Source organism: Eurosta solidaginis, chromosome 3 (genome assembly GCF_040869045.1).
Source record: "Eurosta solidaginis isolate ZX-2024a chromosome 3, ASM4086904v1, whole genome shotgun sequence".
NCBI classification, from domain to species: Eukaryota; Metazoa; Arthropoda; class Insecta; order Diptera; family Tephritidae; genus Eurosta; species Eurosta solidaginis.
In genome coordinates this window covers 100450942-100477039 of record NC_090321.1, presented here as the reverse complement: position 1 = coordinate 100477039, position 26098 = coordinate 100450942, and the positions used below count along the sequence as shown (strand labels likewise).

Here is a 26098-nt window from a genome sequence, read left to right as displayed (position 1 = left end):
AACTATTAAGGAAGCTCAAGACCTTGGACGACACCGTTTTGGAACGAAGTGACAACCTGAAACTCATAAGAAAGAAAATTTCTGAAAACATCTCAACAGCCCTTGAAAATTCCCCAAAACGATACAATCTTCGAAGCCCTGATAAACGTTTTGAAATTGGTGATTTCGTTTTTCGGCGCAACTTTGTCCAAAGCGATGCCTCAAAGAGATTCTCAGCGAAACTTGCTCCAAAATTTGTAAAATGTAAAGTGACTGCGATAAAAGGCAACTGTATATACGAGCTAGAGGACATCGATACAGGGAAAAGAGGAATTTATCACAGAAAAGATATTAAGAATAGCAACTAAGGCACACCGCACCAGCTCTCTAGGTGGGGGGATGTGTACCATAGTACAAAGCCGCAAAAATAATTTCGTTTTTTTTACTTTCAGTTGTAGCTACTTTTTTTTTGATTGATATAGTTTTATTTTCCTTGCCACCACTGTTCAGACTTCAAAACTTTAAGTAACACAGCTCATGTCAAAAACATATATTTTGAACTGAGTTATCGACACATCTTGGAAACGCAAGGGTCTAATACCATTTCCTGAAAAAATTATCTTTCTTTTCCTGTGGAGATCTGAAGGAAGCAACATAGTTTGTGAAGTTGTCGCGGTGGTATAAATTTCTTTGGTGTTAGAAGTGAAGCTAAAGTGAAGCTTTCTAAAGTTAATTAAATAATTTAAATAGTGCGAGTGAGCATAAGTATATTTGACCAACAAAGACACTCAAAACCAGTCGTCAACTTCGAGCCGGAGCCTTGATATCTAATCTTTAAATTTGGCATTCAAATAAGTTTATATACCCATACGTGCAAAGTTCCCCTTTTTTTAATGATATACCAGTTTAAATAAAAATATAAAAACTGCGGTATTTTATTTATTCTACCAGATTTCTTTCGAGAATTCCCCGCAGAAAAGTTGTATCATACCATCATATCATGCGAACCACAAGCAACCCTCTCCCTCATCTCCCTGCATTTCGCCATCAAAACATAATTCTACTAAAACGCTGCAAAAGTTGCTGAGATCCGCCTAGGGCCACTCCTGACCTATCTCCAAGTCCAGCTTGATCAAGTGTTCCCCCCAGCTTTGGGATTTTCAAAATAAATGAATAGCAAATCCTCCCAAGTATTTGCATAAATATTAAAATATGTAAAAATGTAAAATTTGGCATATAGTTACAATGTACGGAGAAGAAGAAGAAGTTAAAAGTTAGTATACCGAAAAGAAGAGTCATTAAATGCAACAAAACTTGGAGCAAAAGGTTGCTAATAAGAATGTATATGAGAGAAAGATGTTGCGAAATTGAAATTATTATTATTTCCGAATAAAAACATCAATCTAAGAAGGATTATTCAATTAAATTAAAAATATCCATTAGATTTTCATAATCATTTCTCATATAATAATTATCAACGTGAGTATGTAATGTAACTAGCGATCGCTCATCAACATATGCCTATGTTGTTGTTCGTGTACAGCAGCCTCTCAAACATGCGACAAATATAAATTGTAAGGAATGAGAATGATTGAACATGTTTGAGAGAGAGTCGTATGACGTCGTTTGAACCCAAATTGTAGCTAAATAATTTTTTGTTGCGATCTCTCTTAAACATTTTGTATGAATTCGGATGGTTACCGTCATTCGCAAATTTATTATAGATGGGTAATTTATATTTAAAAGAATATTTGAATGTTTACGATATTCCTAATGCAGCCACTGCAAGCGTGAAGGCCTTCGATGCTACGTAGCAATGCAATATATATATAAATATTTATATATATAATATATACCTATATCTACTTTTTTTGATGCCCCTAAATATTCAAGCACACCACATACATATGCATATCTAGTTATAAGATTTTATTAATGTTACTTAAATACATATTTTTCATAAAACATATTTATTTTGTTGTTGTTGTACATACATATTGTATGTACATAAGCATGTGCGGATATACGAATGCAATTTCAACTTAAGTGAAATTCGATGATTTTTAATGATAAATATTTTGTTTTTGCAAAGTGAGTTTTTTTTTGCATCTACACACATACATATTTACATACATATGTATAAAGCTTTTTATTGAATTTGAAGTTAAAGAAAGAAAGCGAGTAGGCTTATAGGAATCATTACAGTTCTTCCACCTGTATTTTTGTATTTTTATGAAATAGTAGGCAAACTAAGCTAAGATCCCTAATATTGTAATGGATTGATTTTGATAAAATAATAATTGTTAAAATGGGTAGATAATTTGTGTTTGCTTTGGTTTGAGACACGGGAGTTAGTGGTAATGTATCGGGCCTCAATAACATCTATGAGGCCAATGGTAGGGCGGGTACAGAGGCAGCCACCAATCGTTGCAACAATGAGCTGCCATGCATAAAGGTAGGTATGTCATATTGATGAAATGTGTCATGCAAGTGCGTTTGTTGTTTTTTTCTTTTTTTATATTTTCTTATGCTAGTGTATCCCAGTGTGCAAACTAAATTATTCTGTTTGGCCATTGACTGGGGAGAGTAGTGCTGTGCAGTGATCACGTTAAGGAATCCACGAAGCTGAAGCTCCGGGCCTGAACGCCAGTGCACACGCCGTGGTCATTGCACCTTGTCACAAGCACTGCTGCTCGTTTGTTCTTGAATGTGCCTGTTGCACACTCAGTCGATGGATATCATAACAAAATCCATCCATGATCATGTGTACCAAAGAAACGTACCACGAATTCATTTGAATTATGGGGCCTTCGTCTGATATTTTGCGGTATTTCTGTAGGTGGTAGGATAATTGCTGGCCACCAACGAAATGATGTAAATTTGGCCCACACCATTTCCCCATATAAAGGCAGCCGCCCCGATTCACATTCCTCACAAATCTAACCTTCACTCGGATGCAATGCAATATTTAAACACTTGGCATGTACAGCAGTCGGACATGTTTCACAACAAATAACTTGCCCACCTCCGACGCATATAAAGCATCAATTTACATTGACATGAGCATCTGATTTGTTAGTTGTGCTGTGACGTGAACAAATGATATGTGCAGCTGTAAGTATTTGTTCCCATTTTCTTCGTCAGTCCTTATTTCATTTTTTACTTTGAAGGCAATTTGAGATACCCCATTGTTAAAAGATAAATCTGTTTTGTTTCCCCCGCCAATAATGCTTTGCATATGTTCCTGTTTTTGTTCTACCTGCGTCACATTATCCGTGTTTATACACTCAATATCAGCTCTAGTGCAGTCTTCATTTTGTGAATCACCTCTTAATTTTCTAACTCGCTTTCACACTCGATATTACCAATCATTGATGTTGTAGGTATACTATCTAAATCGTTAGCTAATTTTTTATCTATAGTATCTTCGCAGAGTACCGCAGAACCATTTCGCACAAGTAATTTCTCAATAGGACTTATAAACTTTTTACTTGCTACAGCTAATGTAGTCGGTGAAGGCGATACTGCCTGGTTACGTGTACGTCTCACACGTCCTAATAACGTAGTCGTTGCATCAGTCAAAAGCTCACTATCGCTACCGCCTATATCTGGACTTGTAGTATGTATAAGCAATTCGCGGGGCCGTGTACTTCTTGTTTGAAGTCCCCCATCAATTTTGCTACCATTATATGCAGCACCAGTTCCTGTTGGTGGTGTTGTAAATCCAATATATTTTGGGCTTAAATCCGAATACAATTCGGCCAGTAGGTCACGTTTTCCTTAAAAACCAAAACAAATATCAGAAAGATAACTACAAATTGTTAAGGCAAATAGCTTACATGCAGCACCAAATCAGTACAGGTACAGTACCACTACGTATACCACGCTCTTGTCCAGATCCACTCTGTATATAAAGTGCCCAAATACCCTTTGGACCATATAATTTATGGCCAAATATTGACATTAAATCAATGTTAATTGTATTAATTGGAATTTTGCCAACTGCGTGTGCTGCGTCGGTGTGAAAGAATATATTTCGTGAGCGGCAAAGAGCTCCTATATCAGTAAACCAACTTTTACTAGTTAATTTTCTGTTTTAGTTTTCGGTTTGTTGACAAAAATTACAAATGACATTTCTTCTTCCATCACTTTTGGCAGCAGAAATTGAAAGACTGATTGACAGTTTATGTTCCAGCGGCAACAACAAAATACACGGGAGGGTTGCATTTTTGCTAATGCTTCTACCTGGTAATTGTACCATGGTTATACCTTTTAGCATTGTATAAATATTACCAGGTAAAACCATTTACTCTTCTTGGCGGCCATAATGGTTTTTTGATTTTTAAAAAAAATTTAAAATCACTCTCTTAAACTTTGTGGAAATGCCAAACCAAAGTAAATACACAAAAAATTTCTGGTTTGACATTTTCATTTTTTTTGGTGCCAAGAAAATAAAATGCTTATGAAATAAGTGAAAAAATATTTGGAAAAGTTTTGAAATCGGTTTTTATGTACATATATGGCAAAAAAATGAGCTACCAAAATAATGGATGCCTCAACACGTGCTATTTTTGCAAACGGACAAAAGAAAAGGCCTTACTTCTTAACCTCTTCTAATTAAAGCGGGAGTCATTGGTGCCGTATGTCGTATCGCTGTAGTCGTATCCCTAACGTAATCAGCTGTTTATCGTTACGACGGTAAACCAAAAACCAATTGGTTGGCTACGATACGGTTACGACCTTAGCGGCACCAATAATCGATTGCATTGATTCCCATAAGGTTGGTCGAATCAGCTGTTATAAGGTTATCGATACGGTTACCGATACGGTTACCGATAAAGCACCAATGTCTGCAGCTTAATGCGGCAATTACCCACCGACGTGTGCCGTACGTAAGGACGTTTGTCGTACGAAGCACGTTTGACCGAACTCTCAAGCCCGTAGGAATCAATGTGTGCGTCTGTGTACATGTACATAAGATATTTGTGTGTGTATTGTTTACAGATAAGCACTGTTGCCATTGACCATTTTGCATGTATGCTTATGGAAACATCAACTTTTTCCAATTTAATTTTTGATATTGTAAAAGGCCGGAATACTATTAAATAAGTATAAATAGATTAAATATTTATAATCAGCACTTTTACATAATTATTTCGAATTATTTTCACAATTTTTCAAACTTTAATTAGGCGTTTTTGCATAAAATTGCAAACGGTCAAAAATTAGCGCACAAAAGTTTACTAGGCAACTCTGTCTAGTGAGAGAGCGATCAGCTGACACGTTCTTACGGAAAAAATCAAACTTGTTTTGATTTCTACGTTCCGGGCTACGTACGTACGGGCGTTGCACGTCGGTGAGTTTTCGTTTACATTGCACACTCATAAGATAGGTCGTGTCAGCTGACACGTTTTTTCTACGTACGTTCGTGAGTAACCACGGCTTAAGAAGCGAATGTTGGAGACCATGATTTAATTACGAGGTGACTGACGTTGGCAGCTTCTCTTTCTAATCCGCCATCTTGAACTCCCACTTTTAAACTCAATTTGCCTCTTTGCGAAACTACTTTTATTTTTACATAGATTTTCTACAAAAAATTATAAAACCGAAAGTGAACCAAGAGAAATCATGGGTGAGAAACATTGATCAACGTTCACTTATTTGTTATGATCGACATTCGTTGTCAATTGAATAAAAAATTACGATTTCGCCTTTGAAAAAATTTGTTTAACAAATTAACTGAAATATCTTATAAAACGTAAGTATACATAAAATATTACATGCTTATTGTTAATTATCATTTATCTACAGGTATTTACATTGTTTAACACAAATATTGGAAAACTACGGCGGTGTAACTCGCAGTCCTAGCGATACACAAATTAATGATAGCATCGAAGAAATTGTAAATGGGGATGAATAAGCGCAAATCATAGTAATCCATTTGAAACATTTAAATTTACTGACATTGTAGTGGACGATATTATTATTATCACAAAATCACTTAAAAACAAATATGGCGGCGACAAGCTTTTATCGGAGGGTGTCGTTAAAGATGCCATGACATATACTGCTAATTTCTACAAAGACATAATTAACGAATCCTTTAACAGCGGTATTGTACCTAGTTACTGGAAAATTTCAACAATAATACCTGTTGAAAAAGTAAAAAATACAATGAAACCTGAGGAACTACGTCCAATTAACACGTTACCTACAGATGAAAAAATTATGGAGACAGTGGTGAAGGATCAACTTGTGGCATACTTAGAGAAGCACAATGTGATTATCCCGGAACAATCGGGATTCAGGAAGAGCCATTCTTGTGAAACAGCGTTGAATATGGTAATTGCAGATTGGAAAGAAGACATGGCGGACAAAAAATTTACGGTGTCTGTCTTCTAGGATTTAAAACGGGCTTTTGAAACTGTCGATAGATCTGAGCTATTGGACGTTATGTTTAAAATTGGTATAAGAGAAAAGGCTTTGGAATGGTTCCGGAGTTATTTGGGTGACAGAAAACAGAGAACGATAATTGGAAAGGAGGTTTCATCAGTGGTGGATGTTAACATTGGTTTACCACAAGGCTCGGTCTTGGCGCCAATATTGTTTACATTGTATATCAATGATATCAAAAGATGCTTAAAATACTGTAAAATACGTCTATTTGCGGATGATGCATTGCTTATCATAAGTGAAAAATATGCAGAATGTGCTATGCTGAAAGTACAAGAAGACCTGGACTCGCTATACAAATGGTTATGCCTTAGAAAAGTGAAATTAAATGTCGAAAAAACTAAGTTCATGATATTTTGTAAAAACACCAATATCATAAGTAACAATAGTTTAAATAATATTACGCTGAAGGTAAAAAACATGGAAATCCAAAGAGTAGACAAAATTAAGTATTTAGGAGTTTTGATTGATGATAATCTAAATTTTGGAGAGCATGTAACTTATCTGGAAAAGAAAATTGCACAGAAAATAGGCTTCATGTATAGAACATGTAAACATATCAGTCAAAGTCATAAAATATTGGTATATCGTTCAATTATTGAACCACACTTTATTTATTGTCCTACTATTCTGCTATTAAGTAATGATATATATATTAAGAAACTTCAAATACAGCAAAACAAGGCAATGCGATTTATTTTAAAATGTCCTCCAAGAACGCCAAAAATTGTAATGCTCAATAGATTAAACTGGCTTAGTATTAAACAGTCAGTTAGTTATTTCACATTGAAATTTATACACCAACTTAGGTTAGGAATGTTACCGAATTACCTGAGTAGTAAAATACATTATAATCATGAAATCCACAATTATGGAACAAGAAATTGCAATAATATAAGACTGCCTAGAATAAGAACTGAGTTCGCCAAAAGGTCTCTTGAATATTTAGGGTATAAAATGTATAATGAGTTACCTTCTGATTTGAAAGACTGTGAAAATATTAGTAAGTTCAAAGAAAAATTGTTTTTATATTGTACGTCACTAAATGTGACTAAATGTTTAATTTCTTATTTTAACCTAAACTAGGTCTTAAAGACCGTAATAATAAATAAATAAAAATATTCGGACTGGGGGTTTTCTATGGAAATAAAAGGTGAGTAGACTCTTTATTCATCTGTTTGCATTTACCAAGAATGCATTAAAATTGCATTTTTCCTTCTGCAGATTTCGTTTGCCATCACCCAACGCTCGGCCTGTTTAAAATTTTAACTGCACATTGCGGAGTGAGTCACTAAAATTACTGGTACTTCTTCACTTTAGATCAGAACTTCTAAAACGCGTAAACAAAATATCGAGAGAGTTGTAAAAAGACGCGATTTGGACCCAGGACCACGAATCCGAAAGCAGAAATTGAAAAAGTTGGCAATTTTCAAGTGGTTGTTGTAATGTTTTACATAGGAAACAATTTTGTGTACAAAGAGATTTGCACAGATTTAATTTTGATCCCACCCGGTTTCGGAGGGGCCCGGGATCATTTTTCTTTTGAACGCGCTAAAATTTTTCCGATTATTGATACTGATGTCAAGACCTCTTCCGATATTTTTGGACGAGTTTTAGCAGTTCTGAGCTAAAGTAAAGAATTACCAAATTTCTCTAAAAATATCAGCTCCATCAAATCTTTAGTAAAATAGCTAAATATTATATATATATATATATATCCATAGATTTGAACCTATCGAATGTGTGGAGTTTCCAACATTTCTACCTTTAAACCTATGGTGAGTGAACTATCATAAAAAGTGTTATTATAAATTTTTGGGAAAATTGCATCCTAAATAATGTTTTTAATTTTTTTATTTAAGTTTGTGTGCTATTGCTTTTCCATCGTTTTAGTCCCTTCCGGTATATATCAGCAATCTCTTCTATAAAGGTTCATCAAATTCAACATTTGTACATTCGTGGTAAGTTAATTTTGTGCTTACAAAGTTATACAACGCGAAAACGATTTTGTACATAAATACATGAGACGCTGCACATACACTACATCATTAATTCAGCAATAACAGTGCTACGCTATTGGAAGAGTTGTTACAAGAACAACGTATAATGTTCTAAGATTTATGAGTAGGTGCATCATTACAATAGGATTGCGCAACTGTTAAGAATGCAATGACTCCCTTCTTCTACAGTATAAATCTTCCAAATCTGTTTTTTAGAAGTAAATTATCTTTCAATAAATGAAGGCAACTTATTACACCTTTATATAGATGTTTCTTTTGTATGTGTGCATGTGACTGAACTGATCCTTAAAGACTGGACCTATTTGATGCAATTTTGTGTGTGTTTAAGGGATTCGAGGATGCATTAGATTCACAATTTGGTCCGTTTTCTTTTTTATCTTTCTGAAAAGTGAACCAGGGGCCGACTTCTTCCAAAAAAACTAATTTATGACGCGATTTGCTCAAAATCCGGTGCAGGTACAACTCATTGACCAAGTTAATATTTGATAAACTCTTCTTTCCGGGAAAAGGACCAGGAATCGACCTATTATAAAATTTTATTTGGCTAAGAAAAAGATCGAGAGGGAAATGGAGGGTTATACAAAAAGCCATAGGCTGAAAAGAGAAAAAGAAAATCACAGATTGGAATGTGATTGGCGATGGAGGGGAAAAAGAAGGGTGAGAGGAATGAAAATGGAGAGAGGGTGACGGAGAGGAAATAAATTAGGAGTAGGAAATGGAGAAAAGGTGGGAAAGATAAGAAGGGGAGACCTAGAGAAGGGAAGATGATACATAAAAACAGAAAGTTTGGGAATTAAGTCGGAGCAGAAGAGGACAAGGCAGGGGAAAACGATCGAAACTCCCTTGGTGTGACCAATTGGCTCCAGTTGGCAGAGAAGAGAGCAAAAAAAGCGAGGAAAGAAGATACGAATTTTTTTGCAATATGACAAATATCTTTGTTTACTGAGGAAGTATGCACATCGCATAGAGAAATATTATAGGACAGGAGAACGTTTCAATTATATATCTATATCTTTTATGCAAAGATGAATACGATTCTAGAAATTATACCCGCGTTAATTTCATATATGTAGTTTTAGTGATTTATAAAAACAAAGATATTTCATGTTTGGTTTTGGCTAGTAAGCTAGGTAAGGTTGAACTTGCAGGTGAGGACCTCAAATAGACTGAACGAGACCTGAGTGTTACCAGAAGTTGTTTTAATGACCATACTGCCAAACCCCATCCTCTTCGTAAATAGTAGAAGTTTTCTAGGACCTATGCCACTTCCTGCTTCTAGATCTGACAGCTGTATCACTCCTATAGCAGCAGTCTCAGATTTATGCTCCGGCTTATCCTGATTCTTTCCAGGGATTGCGTACACTCTAACTAAAAAATAACCGAAGCCAACACAAATTGTTTAAGTATTAAATTTTCAAGGAAAATTTCCAAATTCTTCACTCTCCGATTTCTAAAATTATATACGTTTATAGTTTGCAAGATGCCTAAAGCAAGTTGTGCTCTATGCGATAAAGCTTGGAAACTCGAAGGTTTTAAGATGCACTAGGTTGCTAAAAACATATAATATGTTTACACATAAGTTCCATTTAGACCCAATACGAACCGCGAAGAGCTCCTTGAAGCTCGATTAAAAATCTTGGAGGGGTCAGCAAAAGAACTAGACAACCTTCGGAAAAGCCTCAATGCGCATTTTACTGAAGGTCAGCTCAAGAAGCTTGATAACCCTTCTAGAATAATACATTGGAAGTGGCTGGACCTAAAGCGTATAGGCATTTATTAAAGACTGGATATCCTCCTCCATGCGAGTCCGCTGTAGCAAAATGGATACAGAAAGTGAAGTTCGAGGACGGTGTTTTGGATTTCTCGATCGAAGGAATGAAAAGTGTACAGGACATGGATGTGGAAGACAAGATATGCATCCTTTCGTTCGACGAAATGCACTTAGAGCCTGCATATGAATATGACTCACTCACGGTTACAATGAAAGCGCCCAGCAGGTGGTAATTGCTCGCGGTCTCAGGCGTTCCTGGAAGCAACCTGTCTTTTGCGCGTATGATTGTAAAATGAGCAAATCAACATTAGAGAACTTAATTACTATCCTAGACGGAGCAGGGTATACCGTTGTTGGAGTTGTTTCGGATATGGGACCTGAAAATCAAGGCATCTGGAAAGAGCTGAATATTTAAATCGGTAAAATTAAACTGAAAATTAATATTTTATTGGCATAGCTCTATTTTCTTATTAGACCAAACGTGGTTTGCAAATCCGGTGAATAGTGGAAAAGTTTTTGTTTTCGCTGATGCACCACATCTGCTAAAGCTCATTCGGAACCATTATTTGAACACCGGTCTGAAAATTCAAGACCAAGTTTTGACACCGCGGAGTATTGCTGACGTACTGAAACATACATCTGTGTCCGACGTTTATATAGTATATCGACTGTCGGAGCACCACCTAACAGTACGCAATGCAGAGCGCCAAAAAGTAAAACCGGAAGCGCAATTGTTTTCTCACAGCACAGCAAGTGCTTTGCGTCGCTGTGAGGAACGGGGACTTGATGTCTATAATGCTAATGAAACTGCGGAGCTTTTTGATGCAGTAAATGACTGGTTCGACCTCTTGAACCCCAAAGTTTCCACCATGCAGACTTTACCATCAAAGCGACCTTTTGGAATGAATTATGAGGAGCAGCTGGCTATTCTTTCGAAAATGGACGAGTATATTAGGAATATACGCATTGGGATAAATAAGAAGTTGTTGCCTTTTTAGAAAGGTGTTTTAGTTACAAACAGTTCGCTACGGGGCTTATACATTTATGTTAAGGAACATTTTGGTATGCAATGCATTTTGACATACCGGTTGAATCAGGACATTGTGGGAATTTTTTTTCGGCAATGCGCGCGAAAGGTGGTTTATATGATCATCCAACAGCGATGCAATTCAAATACAGATTACGAAAAAATTTATTAGGTAAAATATCACTTATTTTGGTATCTACTCGTATATTCATATATGCAAATTTTAATAACATTACAGCACGAAATACAGAGACGTTGGCTGCACTTGGATACGTTAAGGTAGACGAAACGGAATGGTTAGATTTCGATCTGGACAACGAATTGTTATTTTATAATAAGAGCATTGAGGACAAAGATGTCAACTGCACGATTCCAGAATCACAACTTATTGAAATCGAAGGCTTGCACGAGGATGGTCCAGAATATGTAGCAGGCTACATAATAAGAAAGTTGGGACTCTCTCATTATGTTAGTAAAGAAACCACCTCTCAGCATGTGAGTGAGGAAAGCTTCTCTTCATATGTGGATTTGTTATCTAAAGGTGGTTTAGTGTACGATAACCCAACAGGTTATCTTCTTACTGCTTACCCAAAATATCCACCTTGGAGGGCGCCGCCTCCAAATCGTCGCTGTTTTATACCACTCAGCCAATTTTCCTGTTGTTTCTCCACTCAGCTCCTCAAAGGTATCGAAATGAAAATTTGCAATAGAAACGTGGTCACACGGTGATCAAGATAAAAGTTTCGACTTCCAAAAACTTCAACAATTAAACAAAACTTTTTCTTTGGACACGTCCGTCCGGCTTAAGTGCAAATTTATCATGTATCATTTTTCGTTCAGTGACGTGGGCCGCAGTTGCATTTGACATGCGCGTTGCTAACTGCCCGCGCCTGTCAAATGAAACTAAAGCTCCACGCACATAGCTTATCTTATATTACGGATGTGAGGGTTAGTTTATCCTTACATCATCCTTCCTTTAAAAAGAAGAATTTGGCAATTCGGCCGATCACAATTGCCACATTCTTCTTTAATACTATATAAATTGGTTCGAATGAACGAAAATTAGGGTGTACATTCCATTTTGCAATTCGTTCATCCGGAGCAATTTTACACTTTGTTGTAAGATAAATTAATTATTTTTGCTTTATGTTTTTATGTGTATAATAAATTTAAATTTTATATTAAGATTTATAAGTACATATAGGAAAAAAAATTTTTTTTTGGTTTTTGCATTTTGCATTGATTACATGCTAAATTCGACATTTAAATTTGTCTTTGTTTTTGTTCTGCCTTCTTGGCTGTTTATATAATATTTTATGTACATCATGAATTTAATATAACTAATATTTATTAATATATTTTATTTATTCTGTTTTTGTGTACAGTTTTTTCTTTTTTTGTTGTTTCATCAAACATAGTAACATTAGGGTCGTTAATTTTAATTACCGTAAAAGGACCCTGGAATATTTTAATGTTTGTGGCGTGGTTCTTTTTGTACAAGAACTTTATCGCCTATTTTAGTAGCTAATGGTCGTGCCGTTCTATCATAAAACGTTTTGGTTTGTATTGTATTTTTAATTATTAAATTTTTTGCCATTTCATGTGTTTTTTGCATTCTAAATTTAATCTTCTTAGCATAGTTTTTGGCATTATAAAGTGGGTCAATTTTTTCCTTTCGCAATTCATGAGGCAAAGTTGCCTTTTTACCAAAAACTAACTCGAAGGGAGAAAATTTATTGTCGAAAACTGTGCTAGTTGTTGTATTGTGAAGGAATGTAAAGTATTTTAGATAAATATCCCAATCATAAAAGTATTGTTTAAATATGCACGTAAGTATTCATTAAAAACTCTGTGATTACGTTCAATTGTACCAACAGTTTCGTGCTGGTATGCGGTTGAAAAATTATGTTTAATATTTAAAAGTTTAGTTAATTCTTCACATAATTCATTTTTAAATTCTGTACCTAAATCTGATTTTATGGCGTTCATTACGGTTACGTTCATTTTAGGTTAAAATAAATGTTTCGAAAATGGCTGAAGCAATTGTTTTTGTTGATTTGTCTGGTATAGCAACTGTTTCCAGATATTTGGTCATGTCGGAAATCATGGTAACTGCGAACTCGTTACCGTGTTTGGACTCAGGAAGAGGTCCTATTGTATCTATAACTAGTAGATCAAATGGTTTACAAGGGGTTGGTGTCAAAACGAGTTTTTCTTTCGTTTTGGGTTTAACCTTGTTTAAAAGACAATCATTACAACTTTTGATATATTTCGATATATCACGAGTCATGTTCTTCCAATAAAATTTTGTTCGTTGTTTTGCGTACAGTTTTTTCATTTCGCAATGTCCACCTGAAATTGGATCGTTATGGTAAATTTTCATGAGTTCTAGTTTTATGTCTTCGTCTGTTACTATCTCCACTGGATCTGTTAGAATAATTTCTAAGGATTTTAAAGTTTTATTTCCAATATCTTTGAAATTTGTAATAGTATAATGTTTGAATAAAGTATCATTTTTAGGCCATTCAATTTGTTTAATTTTGCGTTTGCTGGCTTCTAATTCTAGCCTCGAAAGTAATTTCTCTAAAGTCATTATTTCGTCAACAAACTCAAAACTATGTAACTCGAGCTTTTTATGTTTAATATGAGCAAAAATTTTTAAATTTGTTGTTTTATTATTTTTATCGTAAATAATTTCAGATCTTATCCGTGGAACTTTTTTCGAAAAATTAAATTAAAATTTGTCGTAGACGTGTAAAGTAAGTTGTTTTTCGTCGTTTCTGTCAGATTTCCTATGTAAATTTTTGTTGTTTGCCTGGTTTGTCATTGCCCTTGTCTGTACTGCCAAAATGTATTTATTAGCTTCTTTAATCTCATCCATTGTAATGCGCGATAGTGCATCAGCGCCAACGTTTGATTTACCCTTAATATAAACTATAGTAAAGTTATATTCCGCTAATTCTAGCCTAATTATTGAAAGTTTTGCAGAGGGGTCTTTCATGTTGAATAGGTATACTAGTGGTCTATGGTCTGATTTTACAATGAAATGGGTGCCATAAACGCATGGTCGAAATTGCTTGATTGCAAAGTAAATAGCTAAGAGTTCCAACTCTATAATTGGTTTTTTCTGCTCTGCTTTATTAAATGCTTTAGAAGCGAAACAAATTGGTAAATCACTGCCTTGCTGTTCTTGACTTAAAATAGTGCCACATGTAGTTGTGGAAGTATCAACGGTAATAATGAATTGTTTAGTAAAATCTGGATATTGAAGTAATTTTGGTGAAAGTAATGCTGCTTTCAAATATAAAAATGCCATTTCGCACTCTACATCCCATACAAATTCAACTATTTTTCTGCTTAATCGATTTAGATGCGCTGCCAGAGACCCAAATTAGGTATAAACCATCTGTAATCGTTTGCAAACGCGACAAATCGTCGTACCGCGTCTTTATCAGTCGGTTTTGTATACTTTTTGATTGCGTTTATTTTGGAGTCGTCTGGCAACAAACCTTTGGCTGAACATTTATTTGTGACCTAAAAATGTGACTTCTGGTCGTAAAAAGTTGCATTTATTTGGGTTAAGCTTGAGATTGAAAGACCTACAAGTATCGAAAACTTTTGAAAGATTTTTAATATGGTGTGCTTCGCTACAACCTATGACGATAATATCGTCGACGTACAAAAATGCGACGTTGGCTGGTATACCCGGAAAAGCTATTGTCATCACTCGTAAGAATGAATTTGCTGCTATATTTAAACCGAATGGAAGCACTTTCCATCTAAATGCACCTCGGTCAGTGCTGAAAGAAGTAATGTCACGTGAGTCAGGATCCAAGGGGATTTGATGAAATCCCGAAAAAAGATCTAATGTGGAAAAATACTTTGCCCTGCCGAGATTGTCTAAAATATCGTCAACTCTAGCTAGTGCAAATTTATCAGCAATGAGTTTTTTGTTTACTGCGCGAAAATCTACGCACATACGATGGGCTTTTTGACCATTGGTATCTTTCTTTGGGACTACAATCAAAGGACTATTGTAATTGGAGTAACTGTGTTCAATCAAATCGTTGTCTAACAGTTTATTTACTTAGCGATTTATTTCTTCGCGTTGAGAGTATGGCAATCGATAGTTTTTAACATATACCGGCTCGTTGTCTGTCAATCTTAATTTTTGCTCGTAGAAGTTGTTTAAAGTCATTTTGTCAGTGTCAAGAGCGAAAATGTCGGCATAATCTATGTAAAGGTCAATTAATTTACTTTGAGCATGTTGAGGTATTTGATTTTTTAAAATTTAAATTAGTTTTTTCGTACGTTTGTCTTCTGTTTCTGTCTTGATAATTGTATAAATATTGTAATTTGAAAGTTTTTCTGTCCGAATACTGTTTCTTTTCACATACTTGACATCATCCGTGGTGTTTATGACTTTAATTATTGGGTTACTGAAATTAACAATGCACCTCGCTGCGAAAACGCTTTTTTCGATTTCCTGCGAGTCCACGAAAAGTGGTTTGGGTGAATCTCCTAAATCAAAAAGTCTGAATATTTCACATCTGGGAGGAATGATACAACTGTCGCTTTCTGTTCCGTGCAGGATTGGTATCGCGACTTTTTCATTACCTACCCAAAAGGAAATACTATTTCTTTCATAATTAATAATGCATTTGTTAATTTTCAGAAAATCTTTACCCAGTATGCCATCGGATGGAATATTAAAGTCTTCGTTTACTACATGTAAAGTATGTTTAATAGAAAAGTTTGAAAATTTTAAATTTACAGTAATTTTACCTAAAGTCGAAACTGAATTTGAAGTGACACAGGTAATGCTAATAATGTCGTTTGTATTTAAGGAAATATTACTGTCTAGACATGATATTTTTATTAAAGAAATGTCTGCTTGAGTGCCTACTAAGAAAGAACAAAATTTTGTGACTCGTTAAGTTGTAATTCTATGAAATCTGAATAATTTAAATTTAAACAGTAAATGCCTACTGGTGAAGGAAATTCGCTTACCCGCTTAGTTCGTCCTCCCTCAGTGTTCGCTCCTGAGGGGCACTCGCGTTTAAAGCGCGCACATTTGCATTTCTGCCCCTACCGTTTGACGATCTTGAATTGTTGCTTCTAATGTTACTATTTTTTGGATTTGAATTTGAGTTTGAACGTGTATTGCTATTGTTACTATTCGGGTATCTATTTCTGTTATCATATCGATATCGCTGACTACTGTTACCGTCATGGTTGGTGAATTTCTGAATGTATTGCTACCACGCGATCGAAAACCTAAAACCTGACGCTCTGTTACTTCGTTGTTTTATTCTAGAATTAGTTTCGCTACTACGTCTTTCGGATCAGTAAATGCCGTTGAGACTAAAATGGTTTTGACTAAATTTGATTTTGCATTTAAACGACACACGTTAATCGTTTGTTCGACTGCCATTTTATGAGCTTTTGCTTGAGTGATCCCTTCAATAATAAGACACCGCTCAAGTGAGTCAGCGAAATCTTCAACTTTTTTGGCAAAATCTTAATAATTATTATTGTTAACGTACAACGCTGCAATTTTCACTGCTACAACTTTCGAGTTGTCCGATTACTTTAATTTCATTGACTGAAGTTACTTGTCTTGGTATTGCTTCACGGGATTTACCCTCTAGTTTTGATTTTAAAAATGCTATAAAGGTATTAGTTAGATCTTCAGTAGCGAACTGTTCAAGTAATTAAATTTTGTCTACAAAAGTTTCAAGTGCTAGAGGATCACCGCTGTAATTTTCTCTAATAGAATTAGCACACATGTTGATGAAAGTTTTCTTTTCCTCAAGTGTTACCATGATTTGATCGTTAAGATCTGAAGCTGAATTAGAAGAAGGTGAGGCAACGTTTGTACTAATTGGATCGCTAAGATCTGGGTTTACGTTAGAAGAAGTTAAAGTTAATTTCTCGCTGGAAGAATCTTCGAAGCCTGTGTAATCTGCTGACAGAGATAATTTATTTTCCTGTATTGTGACTTTTTCTGTCGAAGATGAAGTTAAACTTTAGGAGCTCAAACCTAATTTATCGAAATCTGGTTCTGAATTAGAAGTTTTGTGAACTCTCTTCCTATCTCTAAAGTTGTACTATGTAGTTATCAGAATAGCAAAAGAATTCGGTTGAAACAACTATGAAATTAATGAAGCACTTATTTGAATGTCGGAATTTGTAATTGAAGCTGAAATGTTGAGGAAAAAGAAAAAAGGAAATTTTGTAAGAAGGAACTGATTGAATTAAAAAAAAACTGAAGTTAATGAAAATTTGAAAAATGGAAATTCTGGTATGTGAAACTTTAAATGGAAGATTTGTGAAATGATTTGAAAATTTGAAAAATGGAAGCTTTAAGTATGAGAATTTGTAAAATGAGTTGAGAAGTTTTTAAATTAGAAATTTTAAAATATGAAAAATTTGAAGAAAATGTAAATTTGTAAAATGAATTCAAACTTCAAAAAAAAAATTTAAATGTAGATCTGCAAATGTTGAGATTTATAAAATGGTTCGAAAAAATTTTAAAATTGTTGAAAACTGATGTAGTTAAATTTAGACGCACGCACCGTTTTAGTAAAAAAATCCAAGTGTTTTATATAAACGGAAGCACCGTTGTAATAAAAAAAAAATCCAAAATGTTTTCCATAAACGGACGCACCGTTGTAATCAAAAAATGTATTATATTTAATGTGGACGCACCGCACTTAATAAAAATTGTAAATTTTTTGTATTCATATATGTAAAAAAACCCGTAGGAAAAATTTTATTAATACATACATATATCATATACTTATTTTTCTGCTTCACTTATGATAATGGCTGCCGCTGATGTTAATGCTGGCCTTCGCTGCCGACGGTGGTTGCTGCTGCTGGGCTTTGCTGTTGATGTTCGCCGCTGCTGGTGTTCGCTGCCGCTGGCGGTGGTACAGTTTATGATGCCGTTATTTGAGTGGCGTGGGTTTTTGGTTTTTTTTCTTTCTTTACATGCCGTTATTGTATATGTTAGTTTGTATAATATTATTACTGTATGTATATTTTAATTAAAAATTTTGTACAAAGAAGCATTTTTGTTGTTATTTTGATTAACTCCGTAGTTTTAGTTTTTGAGCAATTGTATTTAGTTTATTATCGTTGTATTAAGTTTTTGGAGGAATCCATTGTCTCCGCTTTTTATTAGAAATTTTTATTTCGTAGATTTTATTTATCCGCATTTTTAGTTTTTTTAAAAAGTTTGAATCTTTTTATTAAATTGTCTACTAAATTATTTCCACACCGTTTGTGCGGTGATATCATTATTGAATATAAAACTTTAATTAAAAGAAATATTCTTATATATAGATTTACAATCTACCGCCTAAAATTCAGCCATTTAATTATATCCCTTGAATCTATCCATAAATAAGTCGCATTTAATCGCGAAAATGGTTATTTTCAACAAATCATAAAGATATTGGAACATTATATTTTATTTTTGGAGCTTGAGCAGGAATAATTGGAACTTCATTAAGAATTATTATTGGAGCTGAATTAGGTCACCCAGGAAATTTAATTTGAAATGATCAAATTTATAATGTAATTGTTACATCTCATGCTTTCGTAATAATTTTCTTTATAGTTATACCAATTATAATTGGTGGGTTTGGAAATTGACTAGTACCCCTTATACTAGGAGTTCCTGATATAGCATTCCCCCGAATAAATAATATAAGTTTTTGATTATTACCTCCATCCCTTACATTATTACTGATTAGCAGTATAGTAGAAACCGGGGCTGGAACAGGTTGAACAGTTTACCCTCCTCTTTCATCTACTATTGCACATAGAGGGGCATCTGTTGATTTAGCTATTTTTTTCTTTACATTTAGCTGCAATCTCTTCTATTTTAGGAGCTTGAGCAGGAATAATTGGAACTTAATTAAGAATTATTATTCGAGCTGAATTAGGTCACCCAGGAAATTTAATTGGAAATGATCAAGTTTATAATGTAATTGTTACATCTCATGCTTTCGTAATAATTTTCTTTATAGTTATACCAATTATAATTGGTGGGTTTGGAAATTGACTAGTACCCCTTATACTAGGAGTTCCTGATATAGCATTCCCTCGAATAAATAATATAAGTTTTTGATTATTACCTCCATCCCTTACATTATTACTGATTAGCAGTATAGTAGAAACCGGGGCTGGAACAGGTTGAACAGTTTACCCTCCTCTTTCATCTACTATTGCACATAGAGGGGCATCTGTTGATTTAGCTATTTTTTACTTTACATTTAGCTGCAATCTCTTCTATTTTAGGAGCAGTAAATTTTATTACTACTGTTATTAATATACGATCAACAGGTATTACATTTGATCGGATACCTCTATTTGTATGAGCAGTAATACTAACTGCTCTTTTACTTCTTTTATCCTTACCAGTTCTAGTAGGAGCTATTATTAACAGATCGAAATTTAAATACATCTTTTTTTGACCCAGCGGGTGGTGGAGACCTTATTTTATATCAACATTTATTTTGATTTTTTGGTCATCCAGAAGTTTATATTTTAATTTTACCTGGATTTGGAATAAGTTCTCATATTATTAGACAAGAATCAAGAAAAAAAGAAACCTTTGGTTCTTTAGGAATAATTTATGCTATAATAGCAATTGGATTATTAGGTTTTATTGTAGGAGCTCATCATATATTTACAGTAGGAATAGACGTTGATACACGAGCTTATTTCACTTCAGCAACTAAAATTATTGCTGTCCCTACAGGTATTAAAATTTTTAGTTGACTAGCAACATTACATGGAACTCAATTAATATATTCTCCAACAATATTATGATCTTTAGGATTTGTATTCTTATTTCCTGTTGGAGGATTAACAGGAGTAGTATTAGATAATTCATCAATTGATATTATTTTACATAACACTTATTATGTAGTTGCTCATTTCCACTATGTCTTATCTATAGGAGCAGTTTTTGCTATTATAGCTGGACTCATCCATTGGTACCCTTTATTTACAGGATTAACTTTTAATCCTATTTGATTAAAAACTCAATTTTTAATTATATTTTTAGGTGTAAACTTGACATTCTTCCCTCAACATTTCCTAGGTTTAGCAGGAATACCACGACGATACTCAGATTATCCAGATGCCTATACTACATGAAATATCACCTATACAATTGGTTCATATATTTCATTAATAGGAATCTTATTATTTTTATTTATTATTTGAGAAAGTATAATTTCTAAACGAATTGTTTTATATCCTATACAATTTAGATCTTCAATTGAATGATTCCAAAATACTCCTCCAGCAGAACACAGATATTCTGAATTACCTTTATTAACTAATTTCTAATATGGCAGATTAGTGCAATGGATTTAAGCTTCATATATAAAGATTTTACTTTTATTAGAAATTAAATGACAACATGAGCCACTTTTAGACTTCAAGATAATGCATCACCTTTAATAGAACAATTAACTTTTTTTCATGATCATACATTAATAATTCTAGTTATAATTACAACATTAGTTAGTTATTTAATATTCATATTATTATTTAATAAATATACAAATCGAAATTTATGACATGGACAAACCATTGAAATAATTTGAACAATTCTTCCAACAATTATATTATTATTTATTGCTTTCCCATCACTTCGATTATTATATTTATTAGATGAAATTAATGAACCATCAATAACATTAAAACTATTGGACATCAATGACACTGAAAATATGAATATTCAGATTTTTTAAATATTGAATTTGACTCATATATAATCCCAACAAATGAAATAATTAATAATAATTTTCGATTATTATATGTAGATAATCGAGTAATTTTACCTATTAATTCACAAATTCGAATTTTAGTTTCAGCAGCAGATGTTATTCATTCATCAACAATTCCTGCTTTGGTGTAAAAATTGATGGAACACCAGGACGACTAAACCAAACTAATTTTATAATTAATCGTCCTGGATTATTTTTTGGACAATGTTCTGAAATTTGTGGAACTAATCATAGTTTTATACCTATTATAATTGAAAGAATTTCTGTAAAAAATTTTATCAAATGAATTAATAATAATTCATCATTAGATGACTGAAAGCAAGTATTGGTCTCTTAAACCACTTAATAGTAAATTAGCAATTACTTCTAATGAATTTAATAATAAAATTATTTTATAATAAAAAATTAGTTAAATTTATAACATTAGTATGTCAAACTAAAATTATTAATAAATTTTATAATTTTTTAGTTCCACAAATAGCTCCCATTAGATGATTAATATTATTTTTTGTATTTTCAATTACATTTACTATATTTAGAATTATTAATTATTATTCATCAATTAATCAAACACCTAAGTCTAATTATTAAAAAAATAAAATAATTAATTCATTCAACTGAAAATGATTACTAATTTATTTTCCGCATTTTATCCTTCATCAATAATTTTAATCAACTTATTGATTAATTCCTTCTCGATGAAATATTATATGAAATTTTATCTTAACATCTTTACATAAAGAATTCAAAACTTTATTAGGACCAAAAAGTTACTCAGGACCCACTTTTATTTTTATTTCATTATTTTCAATAACTGTATTAAATAATTTTATAGGATTATTCCCATATATTTTTAGGAGAACTAGACATTTAATTTTTACATTAACAATAGCATTACCTTCATGAATATGTTTTATAATTTATGGCTGAATCAATAATACTCAACATATATTTGCTCATTTAGTTCCTCAAGGAACACCTAAAATTCTAATACCATTTATAGTTTGCATTGAAACTATTAGTAATATTATTCGACCAGGAACTTTAGCAGTACGATTAACTGTTAATATAATTGCTGGTCATTTATTATTAACTTTACTAGGTAATACAGGCCTTCTATTAATAATGTAATTATATTATTATTATTAATTAGTCAAATTGCACTATTAATACTTGAATCAGCAGTTGCCATTATTCAATCTTATGTATTTGCAGTATTAAGAACTTTATATTCTAGAGAAATCAATTAATTTATTTTATAAAATGAAAACACATGCAAATTATCCATTTCATTTAGTAGATTTTAGTCCTTGACCTTTAACAGGAGCTATTGGCGCAATAATTTCAATATCAGGACTAGTAAAATGATTTCATCAATATGATGTTTCATTATTTTTATTAGGTAATATTATTACAATTCTAACTGTTTATCAATGATGACGAGATATATCACGAGAAGGAACATTCCAGGGACTTCATACATTACCTGTAACACTAGGATTACGATGAGGAATAATTTTATTTATTTTATCAGAAGTTTTTTTTTTTTATCATTTTTTTGAGCTTTTTTCATAGAAGTTTAGCTCCATCAATTGAATTAGGTATTTCATGAACACCTATAAGAATTAAAACTTTTAACCCTTTCCAAATTCCTCTATTAAATACTATTATTTTATTAACATCAGGAGTAACAATTACATGAGCTCACCATAGATTAATAGAAAATAATTATTCACAAACAACACAAGGATTATTTTTTACAATTTTATTAGGAATTTACTTTAGAATTCTTCAAGCTTATGAATATATTGAAGCCCCATTTACAATTGCAGATTCTATTTATGGATCTACATTTTTTATAGCTACACGATTCCATGGAATTCATGTATTAATCGGAACAACTTATTAATATTAATTTATTAATTATTAATTATTAATTTGTTTAATTCGCCACTTAAACTATCATTTTTCAAAAAACCATCATTTCGGATTTGAAGCAGCTGCCAGATATTGACATTTTGTAGATATTGTATGATTACTATTATATATATCAATTTATTGATGAGGAAATTAATAATTTATTAATTAATATCTATATAATATAATTAAATTAATAAATCTATTTAATATAATTGTATATTTGATTTCCAATCATAAAGACTACTAACAACAGTAGTATAGATAATTTATTTAATCTTAACAATAATAATATTAATTATAATTATTACAACAATCTTCATAATTATTGCATCTATTTTATCCAAAAAAACCTTAAGAGATCGAGAAAAATGTTCACCATTCGAATGCGGATTTGATCCTAAATCATCATCACGATTACCTTTCTCTTTACGATTCTTTTTAATTACCATTATTTTCTTAATTTTTGATGTAGAAATTGCATTAATTTTACCTGTTATCATAATTATCAAATTATCAAATATTTTTATATGAACTATTACTTCAATCACATTTATTTTTATTTTAATTATTGGACTCTATCGTGATTGAAACCAAGGAATATTAAACTGATCAAAATAATTATATAATAAATAGGGTTGTAGTTAAAAATAACATTTGATTTGCATTCAAAAAGTATTGATTATTCAATCTACCTTGAAAAATCAAGCAATTTTATTGCACTTAATTTCGACCTAACCTTAGGTAATATTTATACCCTTATTCAAAATATTAATTAATTGAAGCCAAAAAGAGGCTTATCATTGTTAATGATAAAAATGAGATCAATTAAAGAAGTAAGATGATCAAGAAAAAGCTGCTAACTTTTATCTTTTAATGGTTTAATTCCATTTATACTTCTATAATTTATATAGTTTAATAAAAACATTACATTTTAATTGTAAAATTAAAAAAAAATTTGTTATAAATTTAATTACTATTATTACTATAATTTATTCACTACATATACACAAATATAAGTTTATACACATATATGTATATATTTTTATGTATATTCAAAAATTTTTTAATTACCCTAACAACTTCAATGTTATACTCTAAATTTAAGCTATTTGAATAAAACAATAATAATACAATTATCAATATAATAATTCATAAAATAAATAATGTTAAATAAATTTTTAAATTATTATTATGAAAAACAAAAAGTAATTGAGAATATTTAATTAAATTATTATATAAATTTTGACTACCCAAAAATTCAGATCAACCTTGATCAAAAGATTTATAAATTATATTTCCCAATACTAAAGGATAATTAATTAATCCATAAGTAGAGGTATAAGGTATATATCATATTGATCCAAAATAACTAATAATTAAATAATTATTTAAAGATTTATTAAAATAAAATAAAGAAACATTAGAAATTATAATCCCAATACTCCTCCTAAAATACAAATAAATAATGTTAAAAATGTTATATAATAAGATAAACAAATCATAAAAGGAGTAACAAATAATTATCATCTCAATATTCTACCCCTTAAAATTCTTATAATTACTAATCCTATTATACCTCGAAGCATAATTCACCCCTCATCATTTAATATATTTAAAGGCCCACAATTTAACTCACCAACTATTGAATAATAAATTAAATGAAATGAATAACATACAGTTAAACCAGTTGAAAAAAATACAAAAAATATATAAAAAAATTAATATAATTTATATAAACTATTTCTAAAATTATATCCTTAGAATAAAACCCAGCTAGAAAGGTATTCCACATAAAGCTAAATTTGCAACATTAAAACAAGTTGAAGTAAAAGGTATAAAACTTCTTAACCCCCCTATCAAACAAATATATTGAGAATTATTCATATTATGAATAATAGCACCTGCACACATAAATAACAATACTTTAAATAAAGCATGAGTTAATAAATGAAAAAAAAAAAAACAATTTTATAAAACCTATTGATAAAATACTTATTATTAAACCCAACTGACTTAAATAAAATAATGCAATAATTTTTTTTAAATCAAATTCAAAATTAGCACCTAATCCAGCTATAGATATAGTTAATCCAGGTAATAATAATAAAATGCATCTTAATAAAGAACCCGATAATAAAATATTAAACCGAATTAATAAATATACTCCAGCAGAGTTGAAGAATGTACTAAAGCAGAAACAAGAGTAGGTGCAGCTATTGCTGCAGGTAATCAAGAAGAAAAAGGAATTTGAGCTCATTTAGTCATAGCTGCTAATATAATTAATAATATTACAACATTCATCTCAAAATCATTTTTTATAAATTCTAAATAAAAAATAAATCTTCAACTCCCATAATTTAATATTCAAGAAATAGCTAATAAAAAAGCAACATCACCAACACGATTTGATAATACTGTTAATATCCCAGCATTATAAGATTTCAAATTTTGAAAATAAATTACTAAGCAATAAGAAACTAATCCTAATCCATCTCAGCCCAATAAAATTCTAATCAAATTAATAACATCATTGATATAACAAACATAAAAACTAATATAATAAAACGATTAATATTTAACTCACTTATTATATACTCTTTTCTATAATAAATAACAAAAGAAGAAATCATTAATACAAAAGATATAATAATGATCTTATTCAATCAAATAAAAAACTTATAACAATTCTAGAAGAATTTAATCTAATAATTTCTCACTCCAAAAAATAAATTAAATCTTTTAATAAAAATTTTAACTTATAAAAAATATTACAAATAGATAATTTTTTCACAATTGAAAATGATTAAATCATATCATTGACATCACAAATCAATATTTTAATTAAACTATTTAAATTACTTTAAAATAAAATTATACAAATATCTCTTTAAAATCAATATATTTAATGGAAATCAATGTAAAAACAAAAGAAGATATTCTCGAATTTTCCCCACTCTAAAAGAATATAAACCAGACAAATTTTTCCCATACTGAGTATAAGCATATAAATATAAAGTATAACAAGCCCCAAAAAAAGATATTAATGATAATATATTTATACTTAACCAAGATCATCTAATAATTCTATTTAATAAAGAAACTTCTCCTAATA

General features: G+C 31.6%; 1 protein-coding gene and 1 long non-coding RNA gene across 2 annotated transcripts; one reads left to right on the top strand and one right to left on the bottom strand.

Annotated features, from left to right (window-relative positions):
* Positions 1–3309: 3309 nt before the first annotated feature.
* On the bottom strand, positions 3310–4024 carry LOC137245941 (uncharacterized). Its single transcript, XM_067777120.1, has 2 exons — positions 3850–4024; positions 3310–3758 (listed from the first exon to the last, which is right to left on the bottom strand). Exons 1-2 carry the CDS (start codon positions 3941–3943, stop codon positions 3310–3312), a joined length of 543 nt encoding a protein of 180 aa, XP_067633221.1. The 5' UTR covers positions 3944–4024.
* Positions 4025–7657: 3633 nt separating this feature from the next.
* On the top strand, positions 7658–8465 carry LOC137246559 (uncharacterized). The gene is made up of 3 exons (XR_010951554.1): positions 7658–7718; positions 8160–8213; positions 8298–8465. It is a non-coding gene; the product is annotated as an uncharacterized lncRNA (long non-coding RNA).
* Positions 8466–26098: the final 17633 nt, after the last annotated feature.

Coding starts and splice junctions, on each gene's coding strand:
- LOC137245941 (XM_067777120.1), bottom strand. CDS start 3,943: ATGTCAATATTTGGCCATAAATTATATGGTCCAAAGGGTATTTGGGCA. Junction 3,759..3,849: donor AGAGCGTGGTATACGTAGTG/GTACTGTACCTG, acceptor TTGGTTTTTAAG/GAAAACGTGACCTACTGGCC.